The 22,859-nt window shown below is 37.4% G+C and overlaps 1 protein-coding gene across 15 annotated transcripts in view; it reads left to right on the top strand.

The window, feature by feature from the left end:
- The window catches only part of KHDRBS2 (KH RNA binding domain containing, signal transduction associated 2), a 722,049-nt gene that overhangs the window by 144,749 nt on the left and 554,441 nt on the right, over window positions 1–22,859 (top strand). For all 15 annotated transcript variants that reach the window (XR_006341943.1, XR_006341940.1, XR_006341944.1 and 12 more), the window contains one exon: window positions 19,571–19,698. Coding sequence is in view for 9 of the 15 variants with exons in the window: in XM_043906994.1 (XP_043762929.1) it covers window positions 19,571–19,698 (128 nt within the window). In the remaining 6 variants the exon portion in view is untranslated. The remainder of the gene's footprint in view (window positions 1–19,570; window positions 19,699–22,859) is intronic.

The raw sequence follows: 22,859 nt of genomic DNA, 5'->3' as shown, positions 1-22,859 counted from the left end.
ACAGAAAATATATGTCCTTATCATGTAATTCTCATGAATCCTAAACAAAAATGTACTCACTAAGAAATCTTTCATTGATTTAGAAAATATAGAAATGATACAAGCATTGTGATTTTTAAAAAGAAATTAATACAAAAGCGAAACTAGGAGTTCCACCATCTGTACATTTTAAAAAGATATTAAACAACATTTGGGGAATAAAAATGAAATTGCAAACCATTACATGCCAGTCAGAATGGCTGCTATCCAAAAGTCTACAAGCAATAAAGGCTGGAGAGGGTGTGGAGAAAAGGGAACCCTCTTATACTGTTGGTGGGAATGCAAACTAGTACAGCCGTTATGGAGAACAGTGTGGAGATTTCTTAAAAAACTAAAAATAGAACTGCCATATGACCCAGCAATCCCACTTCTGGGCATACACACCGAGGAAACCAGATCTGAAAGAGACACGTGCACCCCAATGTCCATCGCAGCACTGTTTATAATAGCCAGGACATGGAAGCAACCTAGATGCCCATCAGCAGACGAATGGATAAGGAAGCTGTGGTACATATACACCATGGAATATTACTCAGCCATTAAAAAGAATTCATTTGAATCAGTTCTAATGAGATGGATGAAACTGGATCCCATTATACAGAGTGAAGTAAGCCAGAAAGATAAAGACCAATACAGTATACTAACACATATATATGGAATTTAGAAAGATGGTAACGATAACCCTATATGCAAAACAGAAAAAGAGACACAGATGTACAGAACAGACTTTTGGACTCTGTGGGAGAAGGCGAGGGTGGGATGTTTTGAGAGAACAGCATCGAAACATGTATATTATCTAGGGTGAAACAAATCACCAGCCCAGGCTGGATGCATGAGACAAGTGCTCGGGCCTGGTGCACTGGGAAAACCCAGAGGGATTGGGTGGAGAGGTAGGTGGGAGGGGGGATCGGGATGGGGAATACATGTAAATCCATGGCTGATTCATGTCAATGTATGACAAAAACCACTACAATATTGTAAAGTAATTAGCCTCCAACTAATAAAAATAAATGGAAAAAAAATGAAATTGTAGCAATTCTGCAAAGAAATTATGATTAAGACACAACTAATCAGGACCTATAGACATTAACTTCAGCTAAAGAAATTTTCCAAGGAAATTTTGTAGTATTCAATACTTTTATCAACAAAAACATAAAAGGAAAATGAATTAATTATGCAAATGAAAAGCTTCAACAATAAGCCCACAGAAAGCAGAATTAAGTAAACTATATGCTCAAGAAAATGAAGAAGAGGTAAGGCAAGAGCAGGACTGAAAATTTTCTTTTTTTTTTTCATTTATTTTTATTAGTTGGAGGCTAATTACTTCACAACATTGCAGTGGGTTTTGTCATACATTGATATGAATCAGCCATGGAGTTACATGTGTTCCCCATCCCAATCCCCCCTCCCACCTCCCTCTCCACCCGATTCCTCTGGGTCTTCCCAGTGCACCAGGCCCGAGCACTTATCTCATGCATCCCACCTGGGCTGGTGATCTGTTTCACTATAGATAATATACATGCTGTTCTCTTGAAACATCCCACCCTCGCCTTCTCCCACAGAGTCCAAAAGTCTGTTCTGTACATCTGTGTCTCTTTTTCTGTTTTGCATATAGGGTTATCGTTACCATCTTTCTAAATTCAATATATATGTGTTAGTATGCTGTAATGGTCTTTATCTTTCTGGCTTACTTCACTCTGTATAATGGGCTCCAGTTTCATTAAAAATTTTCTAAAAATTTTCTTTAAAATACATTTTTACCTGAAGACCACAAAATATTGATTAAAGATATCAAAGAAGATGAAAATAAATGGAAAGGAATTCCATGTTTGTGAATTGAAAGGCTTAATATTGTTATAGTGTCCATAATAACCTAAATGATTTACAGATGCAGTAGATAAATATTCCTATAAATATCCCTATAAATATTCCAAAAGAATTTTTTATTTTTTGCAGAAACAGAAAAAAAAAATCCTGAAATTTATGTGGAATCTCATGGGATCCTGAATAACGAGTATAATCTCAGAAGAGCAAAGTTTGATTCACACCTTCCAATTTCAAAATGTAATAAAAATCAACAGTAATTAAGACAGTGTGATACTGAGGTAGAAATATAGACCAGTGGAACAGAATATATAGCCCAGAAATAAATCCTTGTGTCCATGATTGATTGATGTTTACAGAGGTGCATGGAACACATGTTCCTAGGGAAAGGAGTGCAGTCTGTTCAACAACATCCTTGTATCCCTGGAATATATCCTACTTGATCATGCTGTATGATCCTTTTGATAAATTGTTGAATTCAACTTGCTAATATTTTGTTGAGGACTTTTGCATATATGTTCATTGGAGATATTGTTCTGTAATTTTCTTTTTATCTACTGTCTTTGTCTGGTTTTGGTGTCAGGGTGATGTGTGCTTATAAAATGATTTAGGAAGCATTCTCTTCTCTTCAGTTTTTTGGAAGAGTTTGAGGACTTGCTTTAAATCTTCTAATTCACCTGTGTGGCTGACTTCTCCTGAACTTTTTTTTTTTTTGGATGGGGATGCTTTTTGATTACTCTTTCTAATCTCTACATGTTAATTAATCTATTTGGATTTTCTATTTTTCCATGATTCAGTTTTTGAAGATAATGTGATTCTAAGAATTTGTCCGTTTCTTCTAGGTATATAAACCTTTGTATTTCTGTTGTGTTCATTTCTGATTTTACTTATCAAGATCTTCGTCTTCACTTTCTTAGTGAGTCTAGCTAACAGTTTGTTAGTCTTATCTTTTCAAAGAACAAGCTCTCAGTTTTGCTTATCTTTTATCTTTGAGTCCCTATTTCATTTATTTCTTTTCTGATTTTTATTATATCCTTCCATTTACTAATCTTGGACTTTGTTTTTCCTTTGGTACTTCCTTTAGTTGTAAAGTAAATTGTTTATTTGAGATTTTCCCTGTTTTTTGAGGTAGGTCTGTATTGCTGTGAACTTCCCTTTAGTACTCCTTTGCTATATTTCATAGACTTTGGTATGTCATCTTTTCATTTTCATTTGTCTCCAGGTACTTTTTATTCTCCCCTTTGATTTCTTCATTGATCCAGTAACATGTAGCTCAGTCTCCACATAGTTGTAATTTTTCCCATTTTACTCTTGTAGTTGATTTTTACTGTCATAGCGTTGTTATTGGAAAATAAGTTTGATATGATTTTAGCCCTCTTAAATTTACCAAGACTTGTTTTGACTCTCAACATCTGGTCTGTCCTTGAGAAAGTTCCATGTGCACTTGAGAAGTGTGTATTCTGCTATATTTGGATGGAATGCTTTATAAAAATCTGTCAAATCCATGTGGTCTGATGGTCTATTTAAGGTCACTTTTCCTTGTTGACCTTCTGTCTGAATGATCTATCCATTAATATAAGTGGGGTGTTAAATGTATTTATGATTATTGTGTTTCCATCAATTTCTTCCTTTAAGTATGTTAATGATTGCCCATAATTTTCATGTTCCTTTATGATATATATATATCACTATTGTGTGTTCTTGATTACTGGTCTAGAGTTTTACTTTTGTAAGATAAAAAAGTTCTGGCGGTCCATTGCACAGTTATGTCAATGTATGTATCACTGTTCATTTAAATATACACTTAAAAGGATTAAAATGACAAATAATGGTATGTGGTTTTTTACCATAATAAAGAGAATACCTGCTTAATATAGCTTGCATCTGACTTAAACCAGTGGGTAAAGTTGTGCAAAGTGAGTACAGGTATGACAAATATCTAACTCTGTTGTAATCTCCACCAGTATACTGGGTGATAACCCCTACAAATAAGTTAATGAATGCTAAGCTAAATTTTTGAGTGTATATACAGACATATAAATGATGAAAGAAAAACAAAAATATTAAAATATTGTAGTTTAACATTTTTTAACAAAAAGTAAACTTTTCTTCACATACTGAACATATTTTTCCCAATAATATGGCAGCCAAATTTAAACAGAGACTGTGTAAATAAGCAACTATATAAAAGGACTTAACACCTCTCTGCAGAAGTCTTCCGTTATTGCTAAATGATAATGAGTGCCTTTCCATTTTTATGGATATCAATATTGTCTGAACAGTCCAAAGTGTACTTGAAGTAAAAAAAAAACAAAAAAAAACTTTAAATGAATTTTGTTTTTAATGGAAAGATATGTATGCATTGTTTTCCATGGTTTTAAAACCAGGCAAGTTTGTGTAGACCACTCTATGACTGTGGGCTTCTCAGGTAGTTCGGTGGTAAAGAATCTGCCTGCCAGTGCAGGAGATGCAGGCCTGATCCCTGGATTGGGAGGGACCTCTGGAGGAGGAAATGGCAGCCCACTCCGGTATTCTTGCCTGAAAAATCCCACGGACAGGCTACAGTCCAGGGGGCCACAGAGAGTCAGACACGGTTGAGCGACTCAGCACACACACTCTATGACTGTACAATTGAAAAGTGCAATGACTGAGCTGTTAGCCATAGAGATGTGTCATGGAAGACAAGATAATTCCCTGAAATTATCAGAAGGGTAAAATAAATATAAGAAGAAGTAAAGAAAAGTATAGAGATGAACAGAAAAAAGCTTTGGAAATAGTGTTTCATTCAGCTCCATTCTAGATTGGGAATTGTTGGAGTTAATCATCAATTGATTAAATTGCAAATATTTTAAATTGCCTAAGTTGTAGTTTTATAGAGAGTAAGTAACGTCAGACAAATGTCATTTATTTCTATGACAAGGAGAAACCTTCATTTAGTAGAAGTTAAACGGTGTCTTCAGTGTGTCCCTGTTACAGTTGCCTCACGGAGCCAGGAAGGAAGCAGTGAGTAGATCCATGCACCCACAGGGCAGTGGTCAGTATTCAGTACTATAATGCATATTCTTTACGTTTCAGTTGTCAGGGTTCTGTATGTAATACTTACATCAGGGATTAAAAGAAATGAATAGAGAATGCTTCTTGGCTTATAAAGACAAAGTGACCTGTTAATACTCTGTAGTAGAAAACTAGGAATCTGATGCATCATAGAGATTAGCTATATTACATATAATTTGTTTTCAAACAGTTCAGTTTAAGATAATTGTCTTTATGGAATTTATAGCATATAACTTAAAAAGTGATTACAAATGCCTTAGAAAAAACCATGCAGGGTAGCATTCATTCAGGTATCACCTCGGTGGGCAATGTAATCTTACTTCAGAAAGACTTTTTTTTAAACTCCCACAGGGATCAAATTAATAATGTATTAAAAGGTTACAACCTGGAATTTTAAAGGGATTTTTATATAAGCTATGTGAAACCATTTTCAAAAAGATGCTAATTAAAAATAAAATAACAAAAACAAAGCTGTTAAATGCAATATGGTATTCCTCCTACCTCTAGAAGTAGTCAGACCTTTGAAAAATATTTTTCTCAAAATGCAATATAAATTAATATGAATTAAAATTTCGATACTTAATAACATATATGATCCTAGAGGGCATTATGCTAAGTGAAATAAAACAGACAAAGACAAATACTGTTATGATTTCACTTATATGTGGGAATTAGAAAGCAAAACAAATGAACAAACATAACAGGACAGAAACAGACTTACTGAAACAGAGAAAAATCTGGGGTTGCCCGAGGGGCGGGTGATGGTGTAAGGGGTTAAACATGGAAGGGATTAAGTGGTGCAATGTGTACCTTCAGTTGCTCAGTTGTGTCCGATTTTTTGTGACCCTGTGGACTCTAGCCTGCCAGGCTGCTCTGTCGATGACATTTTCCTAGCTAGAACATTGGAGTGAGTTGCCGTTTCCTCCTCCAGGGGAATCTTCCCGCTACAGGAATCAAACCCACGTCTCCATCTCCTGCACTGCAGATGGACTGTTTACCATTGAGCCATCAGGGGAGCTCGAGAGGTGCAAGCAGCCACTTATGAAGCAAGTCATGGAGATGTCATGTTGCAGCATAGGGAAGTAGTCAGTGATACTGTAGTATCTTTGTATGCTGACATAAATAGTGGTGATGGTTTTGAAATATATAAAAATATCAAAACTCTATGTTGTATACCTCAAAGTGATATAATATTTAAGTCAATTAATTTTTTAAAAGAGCTACAAATACATAAGTAACTTTTGAGAAAGAGAAAACAATAACTATTATCATCTTTTCTTTACTCCATGATAACAGAAACAAAATGTCCTTGTTCCATCTCTAACAGAACTAGGAAAACTGTAACATTTGTCTTAATTTAGGTAGTGCTTTGAAATAGTACATGTGGCCAAGAGCAAAGTGGAAAGACCTATTTAGAGGTGATTTCATGGTAATAATTGTTCAATATACATAAAAGATGACATCACCCTTATGGCAGAAAGTGAAGAAGAACTAAAGAGCCTCCTGATGAAAGTTAAAGAGGAGAGTCAAAAAGCTGACTTAAAGCTCAACATTCAGAAAACTAAGATCATGGCATCTGGTCCCATCACTTCATGGGAAATAGATGGGGAAACAGTGGCTGACTTTATTTTTCTGGGTTCCAAAATCACTACAGATGGTGATTGCAGCCATGAAGTTTAAAGATGCTTACTCCTTGGAAGGAAAGTTATGACCAACCTAGACAGCATATTAAAAAGCAGAGACATTATTTTGCCAACAAAGGTCTACTTAGTCAAGGCTATGGTTTTTCCAGTAGTCATGTATGGATGTGAAAGTTGGACTATAAAGAAAGCTGAACACTGAAAAATTGATGCTTTTGAACTTTGGTGTTGGAGAAGACTCTTGAGAGTCCCTTGGACTGCAAGGAGATCCAACCAGTCCATCCTGAAGATCAGTCCTGGGTGTTCATTGGAAGGACTGATGCTGAAGCTGAAACTCCAATACTTTGGCCACCTGATGTGAAGAGTTGATTCATTTGAAAAGACGCTGATGCTGGGAGGGATTGAGGGCAGGAGGAGAAGGGAAGATGGAGGATGAGATGGTTGGATGGCATCACTGACACAATGGACATGGGTTTGGGTGGACCCTGGGAATTGGTGATGGACAGGGAGGCCTGGTGTGCTGCGGTTCATGGGGTCACAAAGAGTTGGACACGACTGAATGACTGAACTGAACTGATACATAAAAGAAATAAGGGAAATTAATTTCTTATGACTTCTTGAAAACATATATTCTACATAGTGAAATCCATGATGTGGCTCTTATTAAGGCATTTTCCTCACCATTTCATTCCTACCTTTTAGACGAAATCAGCATCATCTCTCAGCCAGACAAACCCAAGCTGGTCCCCTTGTGTGCTTGCTCCATTGTTATTGGTTTGCATGTTACATCTGGACTTTATGAATGAAAATCAAGTTTGGCTGCCTGTCGATCAAAGCCACACAGGGGCTTCTCAGTATATTCATGCTAGAAAGCAGAAAATGTCACCTCTCCTAAATGCTCTTTCATAATCTGTCCTTTAACTGCCTATGAAGGTTCTTCTCTACATACACTATTCTTCAAACACACAGGCCATCTTGCTTCCTGCTATTCCAGATTAAGTCAAGCTCTTCTCCATCATACTATAAATTTGCTTCTTCATCTTCTCCTGGCATAGCCTTTCTCATGGTTCTTGATTCTGCTCAATATTACCTTAAAAATCTAAAGTAGTAATCATGCCCTTTGACTCTGCTGTCCTTTATATTTATGTCATCTGAACATATGTTTATTTTACAATTGTTCATTTTCCCTTCCATAACACAGATCATATCAAGGCAGAGATGCTTTCTCATGTTCTGTTCTATTAGTGGTCCTCACAGTAAATACTCAAAAATCTTTGTGGGGTAAATTAAAATGTTATATGTTAAATTTTTTTAAATATTGTTTTTTTTATTTTAATTTTTTTAAATTTTTATTTAGTATTGGTGTATAGTTGATTTAACAGTGTTGTGTTAGTTTCTGGTGTACAGGAAAGTGATTTAGTTATACATATATATATCCACTTGTTTCAAATTCTTTTCCCAAGTTTAGTTTATTACAAAGTATTGAGCAGAGTTCTGTGTACTATACAGTAGGTCCTTGTTATCTGCTTTAAATTTTAAATATAGCAGTGCATATTCGTCAATCCTAAACTCCCAATCCATCCCCCCCACCACACACACTTCCCCCTTTGTAAACCATTAAGTTCATTCTTTAAATGTGTGAGTCTATTTTGGTTTCAGAAATAATTTAACTTGAATAATTTTTTGAAGATTCTGCATATAAGTGATATCATATGATATTTGTTTTTCTCTGTCTGACTTGCTTCACTTAGTATTGTGATCTTCAAGTCCACCCATGTTGCTGCAAATAGCATTATTTCACTCCTTTTTATGGCTGACTAGTATTCCATTGTGGACAGGTACAAAATCTTATGTATCCTTTCATATGTCAAAGAACATTTAGCTTGTTTCCATACCCTTACTGTTGTAAACAGTGCTGCAATAAACGTTGGGGGTGCATCTATCCACTTGTATCATGTTTTTTTCTAGTTATATACCCAGGAGTGGGATTGTTAGGTCATATGGTAGTTCTCTTTTTGTTTTTTAAGAAGCCTCCATTCTGTTCTCAATAGTGGCTTACCAAATCATATTCCCAACAACAATATAGTAGGGTGACTTTTTCTCCATACCCTCTTCAGCATTTATTGTTTGAAGATTTTTTGATGAAGGTCATTTTGACTGGTTTAAGGTGATACCTCCCTATAGTTTTGATTTGCATTTCTCTAATAATTAGCAATGTTGAGCATTTTTCATGTACCTCTTGGCCATCTGTATGTATTCTTTGAAGAAATGTCTATTTAGGTTTGCCTAATTTTTTATTGTTGTTGTTGTTTTCTTTTTTTGGGGGGATGGTATTGAGCCACAATAGCTGTTTGTAAATTTTGGAGACTAATCTTTTCAGTCATATCATTTGCAAATATTTTCTCCCATTCTGAGGGTTATCTTTTTGTTTTGTTTATGGTTTCCTTTGTAGAAGAAAACAGGTTGCTGTGCAAAAAATTCTGACTTTAACTAGGTCCCATTTGTTTGTTTTTTATTTTTTCCATTACTCTGGGACATGGATTGAAAAAGATATCACTGCATCTTATGTCAAAGTGTGTTCTGCCTATATTTTCCTCTAAGATTTCTATAGTGTTTGGTATTACATTTAGGTCTTTAATCTACTTGGAGTTTATTTTTGTGTATGGTGTTCATGTTCTAGTTTCATTCTTTTACATGTAACTGTCCAGTTTTCTGAGCACCATTTATTGAAGAGGCTTGTCTTTTCTCCATTTTATAATCTTGCCTCCTTTGTCATAGATTAATTTGCCATAGATATATGGGTTTATTTCTAGCCTTCCTATCCTGTTCCATTGATCTATATTTCTGTTTTTGTGCCAGGACCATACTGTTTTAATTACTGTTGCTTTGTAGTATAGTCTGAAGTCACAGAGCCTGATTCCTCCAGCTTCATTTTGCTTCTCAAGTTTGTTTTGATTATTCAGGGTCTTTTATGTCTCTATAAAAGTTTTAAAAATTTTTCGTTGTTGTTGTTCCAGTTCTGTGAAAATTACCATTGGCAATTTCATATGGATTGTATTGAATCTGTAGAACGCCTTAGGTAGTAGAGTCATTTTGATAATATTGATTCTTTGAATTCAAGAATGGTACATCTCTCCATTTGTTTGTGTCATCTTTGATTTCTTTCATCAGCATCTTATACTTTTCTGCGTAGAGGTTTTTTGTCTCCTTGATATTTTATTCCTTGGTTTATTCCTGTATATTTTATTCATTTTGATGCAATAGTAAAGGGGATTGTTTCTTTAATTTTCCTTTCTGGGTTTTCCTGGTTATTGTGTAGAAATGAAAAAGACTTCTGCATATTAATTTTGTAACCTGCAATTTTACCTAATTCATTGATGAGATATAGTAGTTTTCTAGTGGCATCTGCCAGATTTCCTATGTATAAAGTCATATCTTCTGCAAGCAATGACAATTCTACTTTTTTTTCTATCACTCTCTCTCTCTCTCTTTTTTTTATTCTTTTCTAGTTTGGATTTCTTTTACTTGTTTTTCTTCTCTGATTCTTCCTCCAAAACTTTGTTGAATTAAACTGGCAAGAGAAGACATGCCTGTCTTGTTACTGATCTTAGAAGAAATGCTTTCCGCTTTTCACCATTGATTATGATGTTAGCTGTACATTTGTCATGTATGGCCTTTATTATGTGGAGGGATATTCCCTCTATGCCCACTTTCTGGAGAGTTTTTATCATACTTAGATGTTGAACTTTGTCACAAGCTTTTTCTGCACCTGTTGAGATTATCATATGGTTTTTATTTTTCAATTTGCTTTTGTGATGTATCACACTGACTGATTTGTGGTATTGAAAAAATAGTTGCATGTCTGGGATAAGTCTCACTTGCTCCTGGTGTATTGTCCTTTAATATATTGATGGATTCAGATTACTGGTATTTTGTTGAGGTTTTTAGTGACCATGTTCATCAATGATACTGGCCTGCAATTTTCCTTTTTTTGTATTATCTCTATATGATTTTCATATCAGCATGATGGTGGCTTCATAGGATGAGCTTGGGAGTTTTCCTTCCTGTGCAACTTCTTGGAATATTTTCAGAAGAAAAGGTGCTAACTTTTCTTGAAATATTTGATAGAATTTGTCTATGAAGCCATTTGGTCCTGGACTTCTGCTTGTTGGGAATTTTTAAATCACAATTTCAATTTCAGTACTTGTGATTGTTCTGTTGATTTTTCTATTCCTAGTTCAGTCTTGGTAGATTGTAGTCTTTGAAGAGATTTTCCGTTTCTTCCAGGCCGTCCTTATGATCCTTTGTATTTCTTTGGGGGATAAGTTGATTTTAAAAAAAGAAAAAAAGGATAAGTAATGTATATTTGCTTAAAAATATTTGTTTTGGGAGCATATTTTTCTTTTTCTTTTAAATTTATTTTTATTGAAGGATAATTGCTTTACAGAATTTTGCTGTTTCCTGCCAAACCCCAACATGAATCAGCCATAGGTATACATATATCCCCTCTGTTTTGAAATTCCCTCCTATCTCCCTGCCCATCCCACCCCTCTAGGTTGATACAGAGCCCCTGAATTTTGAGTTTCCTGAGCCATACAGCAAATTCTTGTTGGCTATCTATATTACATATGGTAATGTAAGTTTCCATGTTACATTATATACATCTCACCCTCTCCTCCCCTCTCCCCATGTCCATAACTCTCTTCTCTATGTCTGTTTCTTCACTGTTGTCTGGTAAAGAAATTTTTCAGTACCATTTCTCTAGATTCCATATATATGTGTTAGAATACGATATTTATCTTTCTCTTTCTGACTCACTTCACTCTGTATAATAGGTTCTAGGTTCATCCACCTCATTAGAACTGACTCAAATGTATTCCTTTTAGTAGCTGAGTAATATTACATTGTGCACATATACCAAAACTTCTTTATCCATTCATCTGTCGATGGACATGTAGATTGCTTCCATGTTCTAGCCATTGTAAATAATGCTGCAATGAACAATGGGATACATGTGTCTTTTTCAATTCTGGTTTCCTCAGGGTATATGCCTAAGAGTGGAATTGCTGGGACATATGGTGGTTTCTGAGCATTTTTGGGGGTTGCCATTCTTTGGGATTGGAATGAAAACTGACCTTTACCAGTCCTGTGGCCACTGCTGAGTTTTCCATATTTGCTGGCATATTGAGTGTAGCACTTTCACAGCATGATCTTTCAGGATTTGAAATAGCTCAACTGGAATTCCATCACCTCCACTAGCTTTGTCCATAGTGGTGCTTTCTAAGGCCCACTTGACTTCACATTCCAGGATGTCTGGCTCTAGGTGAGTGATCACACCATCGTGATTATATGGGTCATGAAGATCTTTTTTGTACAGTTCTTCGTGTATTCTTGCCACCTCTTCTTAATATCTTCTGCCTCGGTTAGGTACGTACCATTTCTGTCCTTTATCGAACCTTTGTATGAACTGTTCCCTTGATATCTCTAATTTTCTTGAAGAGATCTCTAGTCTTTCCCATTCTGTTGTTTTCCTTTATTTCTTTGCATTGATCGCTGAGGAAGGCTTTCTTATCTCTCCTGGCTATTCTTTGGAACTCTGCATTCAAATGGGAATATCTTTCCTTTTCTCCTTTGCTTTTTGCTTCTCTTCTTTTCACAGCTATTTGAAAGGCCTCCTCAGACAAGCATTTTGCCCTTTTGCATTTCTTTTCAATGGGGATGGTCTTGATCCCTGTCTCCTGTACAATGTCACAAACCTCTTTCCATAGTTCATCAGGCACTCTCTCTATCAGATCTAGTCCCTTAAATCTATTTCTCACTTCCACTGTATAGTCATAAGGGATTTGATTTAGGTCATACCTGAATGGTCTAGTGGTTTCCCTACTTTCTTAATTTAAGTCTGAATTTTGCAAAAAAGTGTTCATGGTCTGAGCCACAGTCAGCTCCTGGTCTTGCCTTTGCTGACTGTATAGAGCCTCTCCATCTTTGGCTGCAAAGAATATAATCAATCTGATTTTGGTGTTGACCATCTGGTGATGTCCATGTGTAAAGTCTTTTCTTGTGTTGTTGGAAGCGGGTGTTTGCTATGACCAGTGTGTTCTCTTGGCAAAACTCTATTAGACTTTGCCCTACTTCATTCTGTACTCTAAGACCAAATTTGCCTTTTACTCCATGTGTTTCTTGACTTACTACATTTGCATTCCAGTCCCCTATATTAAAATGTCATCTTTTTTGAGTGTTAGTTCTAAAAGGTCTTGTTATGTCTTCATAGAACCGTTCAACTTCAGCTTCTTCAGCATTACTGGTTGGGGCATAGGCTTGGATTACCGTGATATTGAATGGTTTGCTTTGGAAATGAACAGAGATCATTCGGATGTTTTTGAGATTGCATCCAAGTACTTCATTTTGGACTCTTTTGTTGACCATGATGGCTACTCCATTTCTTCTAAGGGATTCCTGCCCACAGTAGTAGATATAATGGTCATCTGAGTTAAATTTACCCATTGCAGTCCGTTTTAGTTTGCTGATTCCTAGAATGTCAACATTCACTTTTGCCATCTCCTGTTTGACCACTTCCAATTTGCCTTGATTCTTGGACCTCCCATCCAGGTTCCTATGCAATATTGCTCATTACAGCATCGGACCTTGCTTCTATCACCAGTCACATCCACAACTGGGTATTGTTTTTGCTTTGACTGTCTCTTCATTCTTTCTGGAGTTATTTCTTAACTGATCTCCAGTAGCATAATGGCCACCTACCGACCTGAGGAGTTCAGTATGCTGTCATTTTGCCTTTTCATATTGTTCATGGGGCTCATGGGGTTTCCAGTCCCTAAGAAAGGCAATCCCAAAGAACGTTCAAACTACCCCACAATTGCACTCATCTCACACGCTAGTAATGTAATGCTCAAAATTGTGTGAGCTTCATATAGTGTGAAATTTGTGCTGAGTTTTTGTTTGTTTCTTTTTCCTCTGATGGGCAAAGCTAAATTAGATGGTACTCCTGTCTGAAGATGATTGGGTTTGTATTTTTGTTTTGTTTGTTGTTTTGATACACGGGCTGTTACTATTGGTTGAGTGATGCTGGGTTTTGTATTCAAGTGGTTTCCTTTGTGTGAGTTCTCACTATTTGATACTCCCTAGGGTTAGTTCTCTGGTATTCTAAGGTCAAGGAATCAGTGCTCCCACTCCAAAGGCTCAGAGTTTGAGCTATGGTCAGGAACAAATATTCCACAAGTGGTTTGTTATGGAATTAAGGGAGAGTAAAACAAATATCCAAAAACAAGAAACCAAAGATGAACCCCAGACCAATGGCTGTTATAAAACCAGGCAAATAATAATTAAAATAAGGGAATATACACATATACATATACACCCATGTGCAAAGTGAAAACAGTCCAGCAAAAATAAAGTACAGTAGATTGATCCAGTGAACAAAGGAAATAAAAAATTATATTTACCAGTTAAGAACAAAATTAACTTAAACAGAAACTGGAAAACAAAACTAAAGCAAGGTGGCAAGTGGTGAATAAAGCAATGAGAACAAAACTAACATATTTTGAGAGGAAAGAAAGAAATAATCGATATGTAAAGTTAAATAAAGGTAGATGAAGATGTATATACATTAATGATTAATTGCAAGGAGATAAGAGTAATAGGAAAGGTAATGAAGGAATAAATTTAGAAAAAATGTAATAGGTTTAACAAATTAAAAATAAAAATCATAAAAAGGAGAAAAAGAATAAAAAACAGAAGAAGAAAGGAGGATAAAGGGAAAACTACACAGAACTCCAAAAGACCAGTGCAGAGGCAGAGATTTAGGCAATAATACAAAGTATGAATGAATATACACATATACATATACATCCGTAAGAAAATCAAAATAGTCCAACAAACATTAAGTACAATAGATTGACCTAGTGAACAAAGGAAACCAAAAATTTTATCTACCACAACAAAACTAATTAAAGCAAAAACTGGAAAACAAAACTAAAACAAGGTGCCAACTGGGGAATAAAGCAATGAAAATAAAACTAATAAATATGTTGTGAGGAAAGGAGAGAAAAGAAAGAAAGAATAGATATGCAAAGTTAAAAAGAGGTAGATAAAGATTTATATATGTAAAAGGATAACTGCAAGGGAAAGAGAAGAGCAGGAAAAGCAAACAAAGGAATAAATTAGAAAGAAATATCAATTCTATTAAAAAATAAAAAGAGAAAAAAAAAAAAAAGAGGAAAACTCCACAGAACTGCAAAAGTCCAACATAGAGGCAGAGGTTTATGGCAACAATAAAAAAAATGTGACTGAGGAAAGAAAAAAAAAAGCTCAAAAGTTTAATTGGATTTATTCAGTTCAGTTCAGTAGCTCAGTTGTGTCCACTCTTCTTGCGACCCCATGAACCACAGCACACCACGCCTCCCTGTCTATCACAACCTCTCGGAGTTCACCCAAACTCATATCCATTGAGTCGGTGATGCCATCCAACCATCTCATCCTCTGTCGTCCCCTTATCCACCTGCCCTCAATCTTTCCCAGCATCAGGGTCTTTTCCAATTAGTCAGCTCTTCGCATGAGGTGGCCAAAGTATTGGAGTTTCAGCTTTAGCATCAGTCCTTCCAATGAACACCCAGGACTGATCTCCTTTAGGATGGACTGCTTGGATCTCCTTGCAGTCCAGGGGACTCTCAAGAGTCTTCTTAAACACCACAGTTCAAAAGCATCAAATTTTTGGCACTCAGCTTTCTTTATAGTCCAACTCTCATATCCATACATGATCACTGGAAAAACTATAGCCTTGACTAGACAGACCTTTATTGACAAAGTAATGTCTCTGCTTTTTAATATGTTGTCTATGTTGGTCATAGCTTTCCTTCCAAGGAGTAAGGGTCTTTTAGCTTTATGGCTGCAATCACCATCTGCAGTGATTTTTGGATCCCCAAAAAATAAAGTCAGCCACTGTTTCCCCATCTATTTGCCATGAAGTGATGGGACTGGATGCCATGATCTTAGTTTTCTGAATGTTGATCTTTAAACCAGCTTTTTCACTCCTCTTTCACTTTCATCAAGAGGATTTTTAGTTCCTCTTCACTTTCTGCTGTAAGGGTGGTGTCATCTGCATATCTGAGGTTATTGATATTTCTCCCGGCAATCTTGATTCCAGCTTGTGCTTCCTCCAGCCCTGTGTTTCTCATGATGTACTCTGCATATAAGTTAAATAAGCAGGGTGACGATATACAGCCTTGACGTACTCCTTTTCCTATTTGGAACCAGTCTGTTGTTTCATGTCCAGTTCTAACTGTTGCTTCCTGACCTGCATACAGGTTTCTCAAGAGGCAGATCAGGTGGTCTGGTATTCCCATCTCTTTCAATAAAATCAACAACTACAACAGAGCGGGGGGTGGGGGGGAGGGGAAAAAAACTGAAAGAATCTACAGAACAAATAAAAAAATAAGAATAATAAATGGTTTTCTTGAGTTACTGCTCTCAGAGTCCCTTCCTGCGCTGGGAGTCACAGTCCACCTTACTTCCCTAGAATCCCCTCCAACACTGTGCTGGTCTTTGGACCTCTTGTGGAGGCTGCTCAGTTTCTCATCTGTTCCTATTCTTCTGTGTTCTTGCCTCCAATGTCCACAGGTATCAGAGCTAGTGTATTTTCTTTTGTGGGGGCTCTCAATGTCCTTTTATCTATTCCATAGACACAATCTGCCTAGTTAATCATCTGGATTTAATCTGCAGCTTGTACAGATGGTCTGAAGATTTTGGATCCTCTTCCTTAGCCAAACTGCTTCCGGGTTTCAATTGTGATTTTATTTCCACTTCTGCATATGGGTCGTCCACTGGGGATTAGCTCCTGAAGCTACCCTGGAGGCCTTGGGTTTGCCCCTGTGAGGGCTACGTGTGGAGGTAGTGTAGCTGCTTGGATCGCAGGGGTTCTGGCAGCACCAGGTACTCAGGGGGTTTGGTGGTTAGGGTAGCAGGAAATATAGTGCTCTAAGAAGCATATGGTAACCAGTATTGGCCAATGTGCTCCAGTATTTTGGCCTGGAGAACCCCTTCTCTGACAGAGAAGCCTGGCAAGCCACAGTCTACAGGTTGCAAAGAGTCAGACAGGACTGAAGTGACTCAGCATGCATAAACACAAGACTTTTGTTTTTTGGCCTGTAACAGCTCTTCCCCATTGAGAGCTGAGCGTGAAGGTAGTGCTGCTGCTTGGCTTCTGGGGACCCTGGTGGCGCCAAGTGTGCAGGGACACATTGTCTCTGTGGCAGGAGTTACGGCCCTATCAGAGTCTTTTTTCGAGCCTCTTGTAGCTGGGGGTCAGAAGACCTCTTTGGCTATTCTTTCTCTGTAGCTCCGCCCATTCAGGCACTCGGAGATTTCCCTTGCCTGGGGTCCTTCTCTGCCGCTCTGAGTGTCAGACACAGAGCGGGGCCCCCTGACTGGGGTCGCTGAAAGGAGCACCATGGGTGGGGTCCTACGCGGCAGTTCAGTGCGCCAGGGGTTTGATGGGCCAGCATCTCTAATGTTCAGCTGCTGACACTTTCCTGTGGAGACAGAGAGGCTATGGTGATGGCTCCACCCCACTACCCGTGACTCAGCTGTATTGCCTTCCATGGCTTCCTGGCTTTCCTCCATAGGCATTTCCAACCACGGTCTCCTCCTTCACATCCCCTCGATCCGTCTCTCCACAGTCAGCGGCAGCCCTCGCCCTGGGATTGCTCCACAATCCCCGAACTCCAGTTCCCAGCCACTGCCCCTTCCAGGAGACCCGTGTTCCTGCTCCATGTATGAATGACTGTGGCAAGGACTGTCTGATTCTCATTCCATTTAGGTTGCCACAGATCAACTGTTTCACTCTCAGCTTTAAATGTTTCTCCTCTGACTCAGACAGTTGCCCCGCTGTGGCGATCCGACCCCTGCTTCAGTTCCCTCCCTGCTGAGGGCAGGTCCAGTCCTAGAAACACTCCTGTTTTTCCCCCTAGCTCCTTTGTCCTACCAAGTTTTGTGTGGGTCTATATATTCTTTTTCACTGGTCAGGCACTCCTGCCAACTCTCAGCTGGTGTTCTGCATGCACTTCTGTGTCTGAAGGTGTATTCATGATGTATCCATGGAGAGAGATGCACTCCACATCCGCCTACTCCATGCCATCTTCTCCTGGGAGCATTCTTATGAGGGAAAATTAGGAGTTCTTCTTAAAACGCTAGGCAGGTAATTTCATGTTGATGAATATGAGTGATATCAATTACAGATTTAATTCTTTATAGGACTATTTCATGACATAGCCTTTTTAATTGCATTTAGGTTTGTTTATGGTATATGGTATCATACTATTTTTCTCCCAATTCTGTTCAGTTCAGTTCAGTCACTCCGTTGTGTCTGACTCATTGCGACCCCATGGACTGCAGGACACTAGGCCTCCCTGTCCATCACAAACTCCTGGAGTTTACTCAAACTCATGTCCATTGAGTCGGTGTTGCCATCCAACCATCTCATCCTCTGTCATTGCCTTCTCCTCCCTCATTCAATCATTCCCCACATCAGAGTCTTTTCCAGTGAGTCAGTTCTTTGCATCAGGAGGCCAAACTATTGGTGTTTCAGCTTCAGCATCAGTCCTTCCAATGAATATTCATGAGTTATTTCCATTTGGATAGGTTGGGTCCAAAGAGAGACTGGTTGGGTCTCTCTTGCAGTCCAAGGGACTCTCAAATGTCTCCTCCAATATGAGAGTTCAAAAGCATGAATTCTTGGCGCTCAGCTTTCTTTATAGTCCAATTCTCACATCCATACATGACTACTGGAAAAACCACAGCTTTGACTAGATGAACCTTTGTTGGCAAGTAATGTCTCTGCTTTTTAATATGCTGCCTAGGTTGGTCATAACTTTTCTTCCAAGGAGCAAGCATCTTTTAATTTCATGGCTGCAGTCACCATCTGCAGTGATTTTGGAGCCCAAAGAAATAAAGTCTCTCACTCTTTCCACTATTTCCCCATCTATTTGCCATGAAGTGATGGGACTGGATGCCATAATCTTTGTTTTATGAATGTTGAGTTTTAAGTCAACTTTTTCACTCTCCTCTTTCACTTTCACCAAGGGGCTCTTTAGTTCTTCACTTTCTGCCATGAGGGTGGTATCATCTCCATATCTGAGGTTATTGATATTTCTCCCTGCAATCTTGATTCCAGCTTGTGCTTCATCCAACCCAGCATTTCTCATGATGTACTCTGCATATAAGTTAAATAAGCAGGGTGACGATATACAGCCTTGATGTACTCCTTTTCCCATTTGGAACCAGTCTGTTGTTCCATATCCAATTCTAACTCTTACTTCTTGACCTGCGTACAGATTTCTCAAGAGACAGGTCAGGTGGTCTGGTATTCCCATCTCTTTAAGAATTTTCCACAGTTTGTTGTGATACACTGTCAAAGGCTTTGGCATCATCAGTAAAGTTGAAGTAGGTGTTTTTCTGGAACTGTCTCGGTTTTTCAATGATCCAACTGATCCATTTGATGTTGGCAATTTGATCTCTTTTTCCTCTGCCTTTTCTCTACTACTTATCTCTATTCATCTCTACTACTCTATTATAGATAATGAATGATTTCTATTTTCAGTTATGTTTTCTTAGGAACAATTTTGAATAAAAATGAAACATTTAACCTCAAAATATACTTGTTCTCTTCAATCCTCCTAGGGAATTTATGCTTGCTTAAATATTTTTAAATATTTCAAGGGTATATTCTTTCTCAAATTTTCTTTGAAGATGTTAAACTTTAATTAAATGCATCCTTTTTCACATTAGACAGTCATATATTCAATCACTGCTTTTTAGTTTTGGTTGACTAGAGATCATTGTACAGATCCTAGTGGCATTGATGTAGCTTCAGCATGGTGCAGTTTCAGTCTTTATCAAGATTCTTCAAAATCTTATTTAATAAAAGGAATAATAAGAACAACCAGCATATTTATAATGACTTCACATTTCATTTAATGTTTTTCTTGTGAATTTTTTTTCAGAAATTGAAAAATTTCAAGCTTCTGATGGAAAGAATGAAGATGAAGAAGAGAAATATCTTGATGTCATCAGCAACAAAAATATAAAGCTCTCGGAAAGGGTATTGATTCCTGTCAAACAGTATCCAAAGGTACTACAATATATGCTTTTTAACCTCATTAATTTAAAATAATATAATGAAAATAAGATGATGTTTTATCCATTGCTTTTATGAAATAGATGTGCAAATCTTTGTTTTACTGGTATATACAAATATATGATACTGACATAGAAGAAGGAAAACTCTTTGAAAGTACAATAATTTTCTACTGATGGCTGCAACATTTTATTCCGTGAATATAGGAAGCATAACTAGATATTTTCATCATTTAACATGTATGTAGTTCGGCAATTTGTCCAGATATGCTCAATCAACAATGTTTTAGTTCATGTTAAAATGCACATTTTATTATAAGAGTGTAGAATTAATGCTGCAAAATATAAAGCATGAGGCAAATAGTTGAGAATCCTTTTATCTAGGAAGGCAATATAATCTTTATTAGACACTTGAGTTGTAACCTCTAGTCTTCTATATTCAGGGTCCATTTATATAATGATGATGATATTATTCTTTTGAAAATAGCTTTTCATTATATATTTTGTCATCACATAATGTTTTTATCACCAGAATCATGATTATAAAATATAGCATTCAATGACTTGCTTTCATTATTTATGTTCATAAATTCCAATGGTTGAAAGCAGTTTCTTTTTTTTTTTTTCCAAGTAAGTTGCCTAAGCAGAAAAATGGAAACTCAAAGATTTAAGCCGGTAGTTAACTTTCTGAAGAGTGTGAAGCAAAGACCATGTAATTATCCTAAGAATAAAGATTACAGAAATAAATGCTATACTTTTCCAAATGGCATCTGATATAATAAATTTTGGTAAATATAATTAAGTAGAAGGTGTGTTTATAATTATTTCAAATAGGATAAACTGTTAATAGCACATCAAACCATTTATTTTAACTTTCAGGTGAGGTTTTCAGATATGTAAGCTTTTGGATTTTTTTTTTTTCACTTGTGAAAACTTTTAATATTATGATAATTCAAAAGAAACAAACAAAATATCTGAGTAATTAGTGACCATACATGTTTTTTCTTCTCCCAAACTGAGACTAAAACAAAAGGCTGTGAAGTATTTTCTTTGTCATTATCTTCCTGTGTCTATGAAGTTCAGTCCTTTCCAGTGTTTTCCTCATTATCCTTGTCATTATCATTGTTCACCACAGCCACCAGCATCTCAATCCTCTCATTCATCTTCCTCAGATAGTTGTCTCTTTCTCTCACCTCTTCTGTCATCTGGACTCTAAATGCCTTGAAGGCTCTTTCTTAGGCCTCAAACTTTTGTTGAAATTCTTTAAGCTTTTGCCCTAAAAGCTTCTTTTCCCTCTCAGGAGCCTCTCTTTTGACCTGCTCTTCTGTTGAGGCCTTTTCACTTTCTCTCATCTCCTCTGTCATTTCAGCTCTTAATCTCTGGAAGACTCTTTCTTGGTCCTCCAAATTTTGTTGCAGTTCTTCAACCTGTTTTTCAAGAGACTCCTTTTCCCTCTCAGCAGCCTCTCTTTTGATCTGCTCTTCTGCTGAGGCTTTCTTTCTTTCATTCAACTCCTCTGTCATTTTGACTCGTAATACTTCAAAGACTCTTTTTTGGTTCCCTGATTTTTGCTGCAGTTATTTAACCTTTTGTGCAAGAGGCTCGTTTTCCCTTTCAGTTGCCTCTCTTTTGGCCTGCTCTTCTTTCTTCATGTTGTGCTCCTCTAGTTTTTCTGGTAACCTCAGTAAGCGTTCCAGCATCTGAATCTTTTCATTCATCTTTCTCAGAAGGTCGTCTTTTTCTCTCATCTCCTTTGTGAGTTTGACTCTAAATCTCTAGAAGGTTCTTTTTTGGTCCTCCAACTTTTGCTCCATTTCTTTAACCTTTAGCTCAAGAAACTTCTTTTCCCACATAGCAGTTTTCCATTGGACCATCATTTCTGCTCCCAGAAGATCTGCTGAGGTCTTTTCTCTTTCTCTTCGCTTCTCTGTCTTTTTAACTCTAAATTCCTCAGAAACCCTTTCTTGGTCCTCTAGCTGTTCCTGCAGCTCTTTAACCTTTTGCTCAAGAAGCTCCTTTTCCCTCTCAGCTGCCTCTCTCTTGGCACGCTCTTCTGCTGAAATATTTTGTCTTTTTCTTGTTTTCTCTATCATTTTGCCTACAAATTCTTTGAAGTCTTTTTTTTGGTCCTCCACCTTTTGACTTATCACCTTATACTTTTGCTCAAGAAGCTCCTTTTCACTCTCAGATGGCTCTCCTTCAGGGCATTCTGCTAGGATCTCGGCTGTGTCACAAAGGAGCTCATCTGTCTTCTTGCAGCATTCCCCTAACTCGCCCTTTATCATCCCCAAGATCTCCAACATCTCAAACCTCTCGTTCATCCTTCTCAGAAGGTTTTCTCTTTCTCTCATCTTCTTTGTCATTTTGAGTCTAACTCCCTTCAAGAAGACACTTTTGTCGCCCTCCATCTTTGACTGTAATTCTTTAACCTTTTGTTCAAGAGCTTCCTTTTCCCTCTCAGTTGCCTCTCCTCTGGCCCACTCTTCTGCTGAGGTCTTCTCTCTTTCTCTTATCTCCTTTCTCATTCTGGCTCTTAATCTCTCCAAAACTCTTTTTTGGTTCTCCAACTTTCACTGCAGCTCTTTAACCTTTTGCTCAGAAGGGTCCTTTTCCCTCTCACTTGCCTCTCTTTTCATCTGCTCTTCTTTCTTCATGTAGCATTCCTCTTGTTCTTCCTTTATCTTTCTTAAGATCTCAGCATCTCAATTCTCTTGTTCATCCTTCTCAGAAGGTTGTCTCTTTCTCTCATCTCGCCTGTGATTTTGACTCTAAATATCTTGAAGGCTCTTTCTTGGCTCTCGAACATTTGTAGCAGCTCTTTAACCTTTTGCTCAAGAGAATCCTTTTCCCTCTTAGCTGCTTCTCTTTTGTACTGCTTTGCTGCTGAGGTCTTTTCTGTATCATGAAGGATCCCATCTTTATTCATTCAGCTTTCTTCTAATTCTTCTTTTATCTTCTTTTAGCTCTTCTATTTAACTCCAGAAAAGATGACCAACCCAGCATCTTGTTTTAGAAATAATGTTAATTTGGCACCAACTCTATCCAGTGGACTTCCCAGGTGGTGCAGTGGTAAAGAACCTGCCTGCCAATGCAGGAGATGCAAAAGACGTGGCTTTAATCTCTAGGTCGGGAAGATCTCCTGGAGTAGAAAATGGC

Source organism: Cervus elaphus, chromosome 7, assembly GCF_910594005.1.
Source record: "Cervus elaphus chromosome 7, mCerEla1.1, whole genome shotgun sequence".
Taxonomy (NCBI): domain Eukaryota; kingdom Metazoa; phylum Chordata; class Mammalia; order Artiodactyla; family Cervidae; genus Cervus; species Cervus elaphus.
This window is presented reverse-complemented; position numbering and strand designations above follow the sequence as displayed.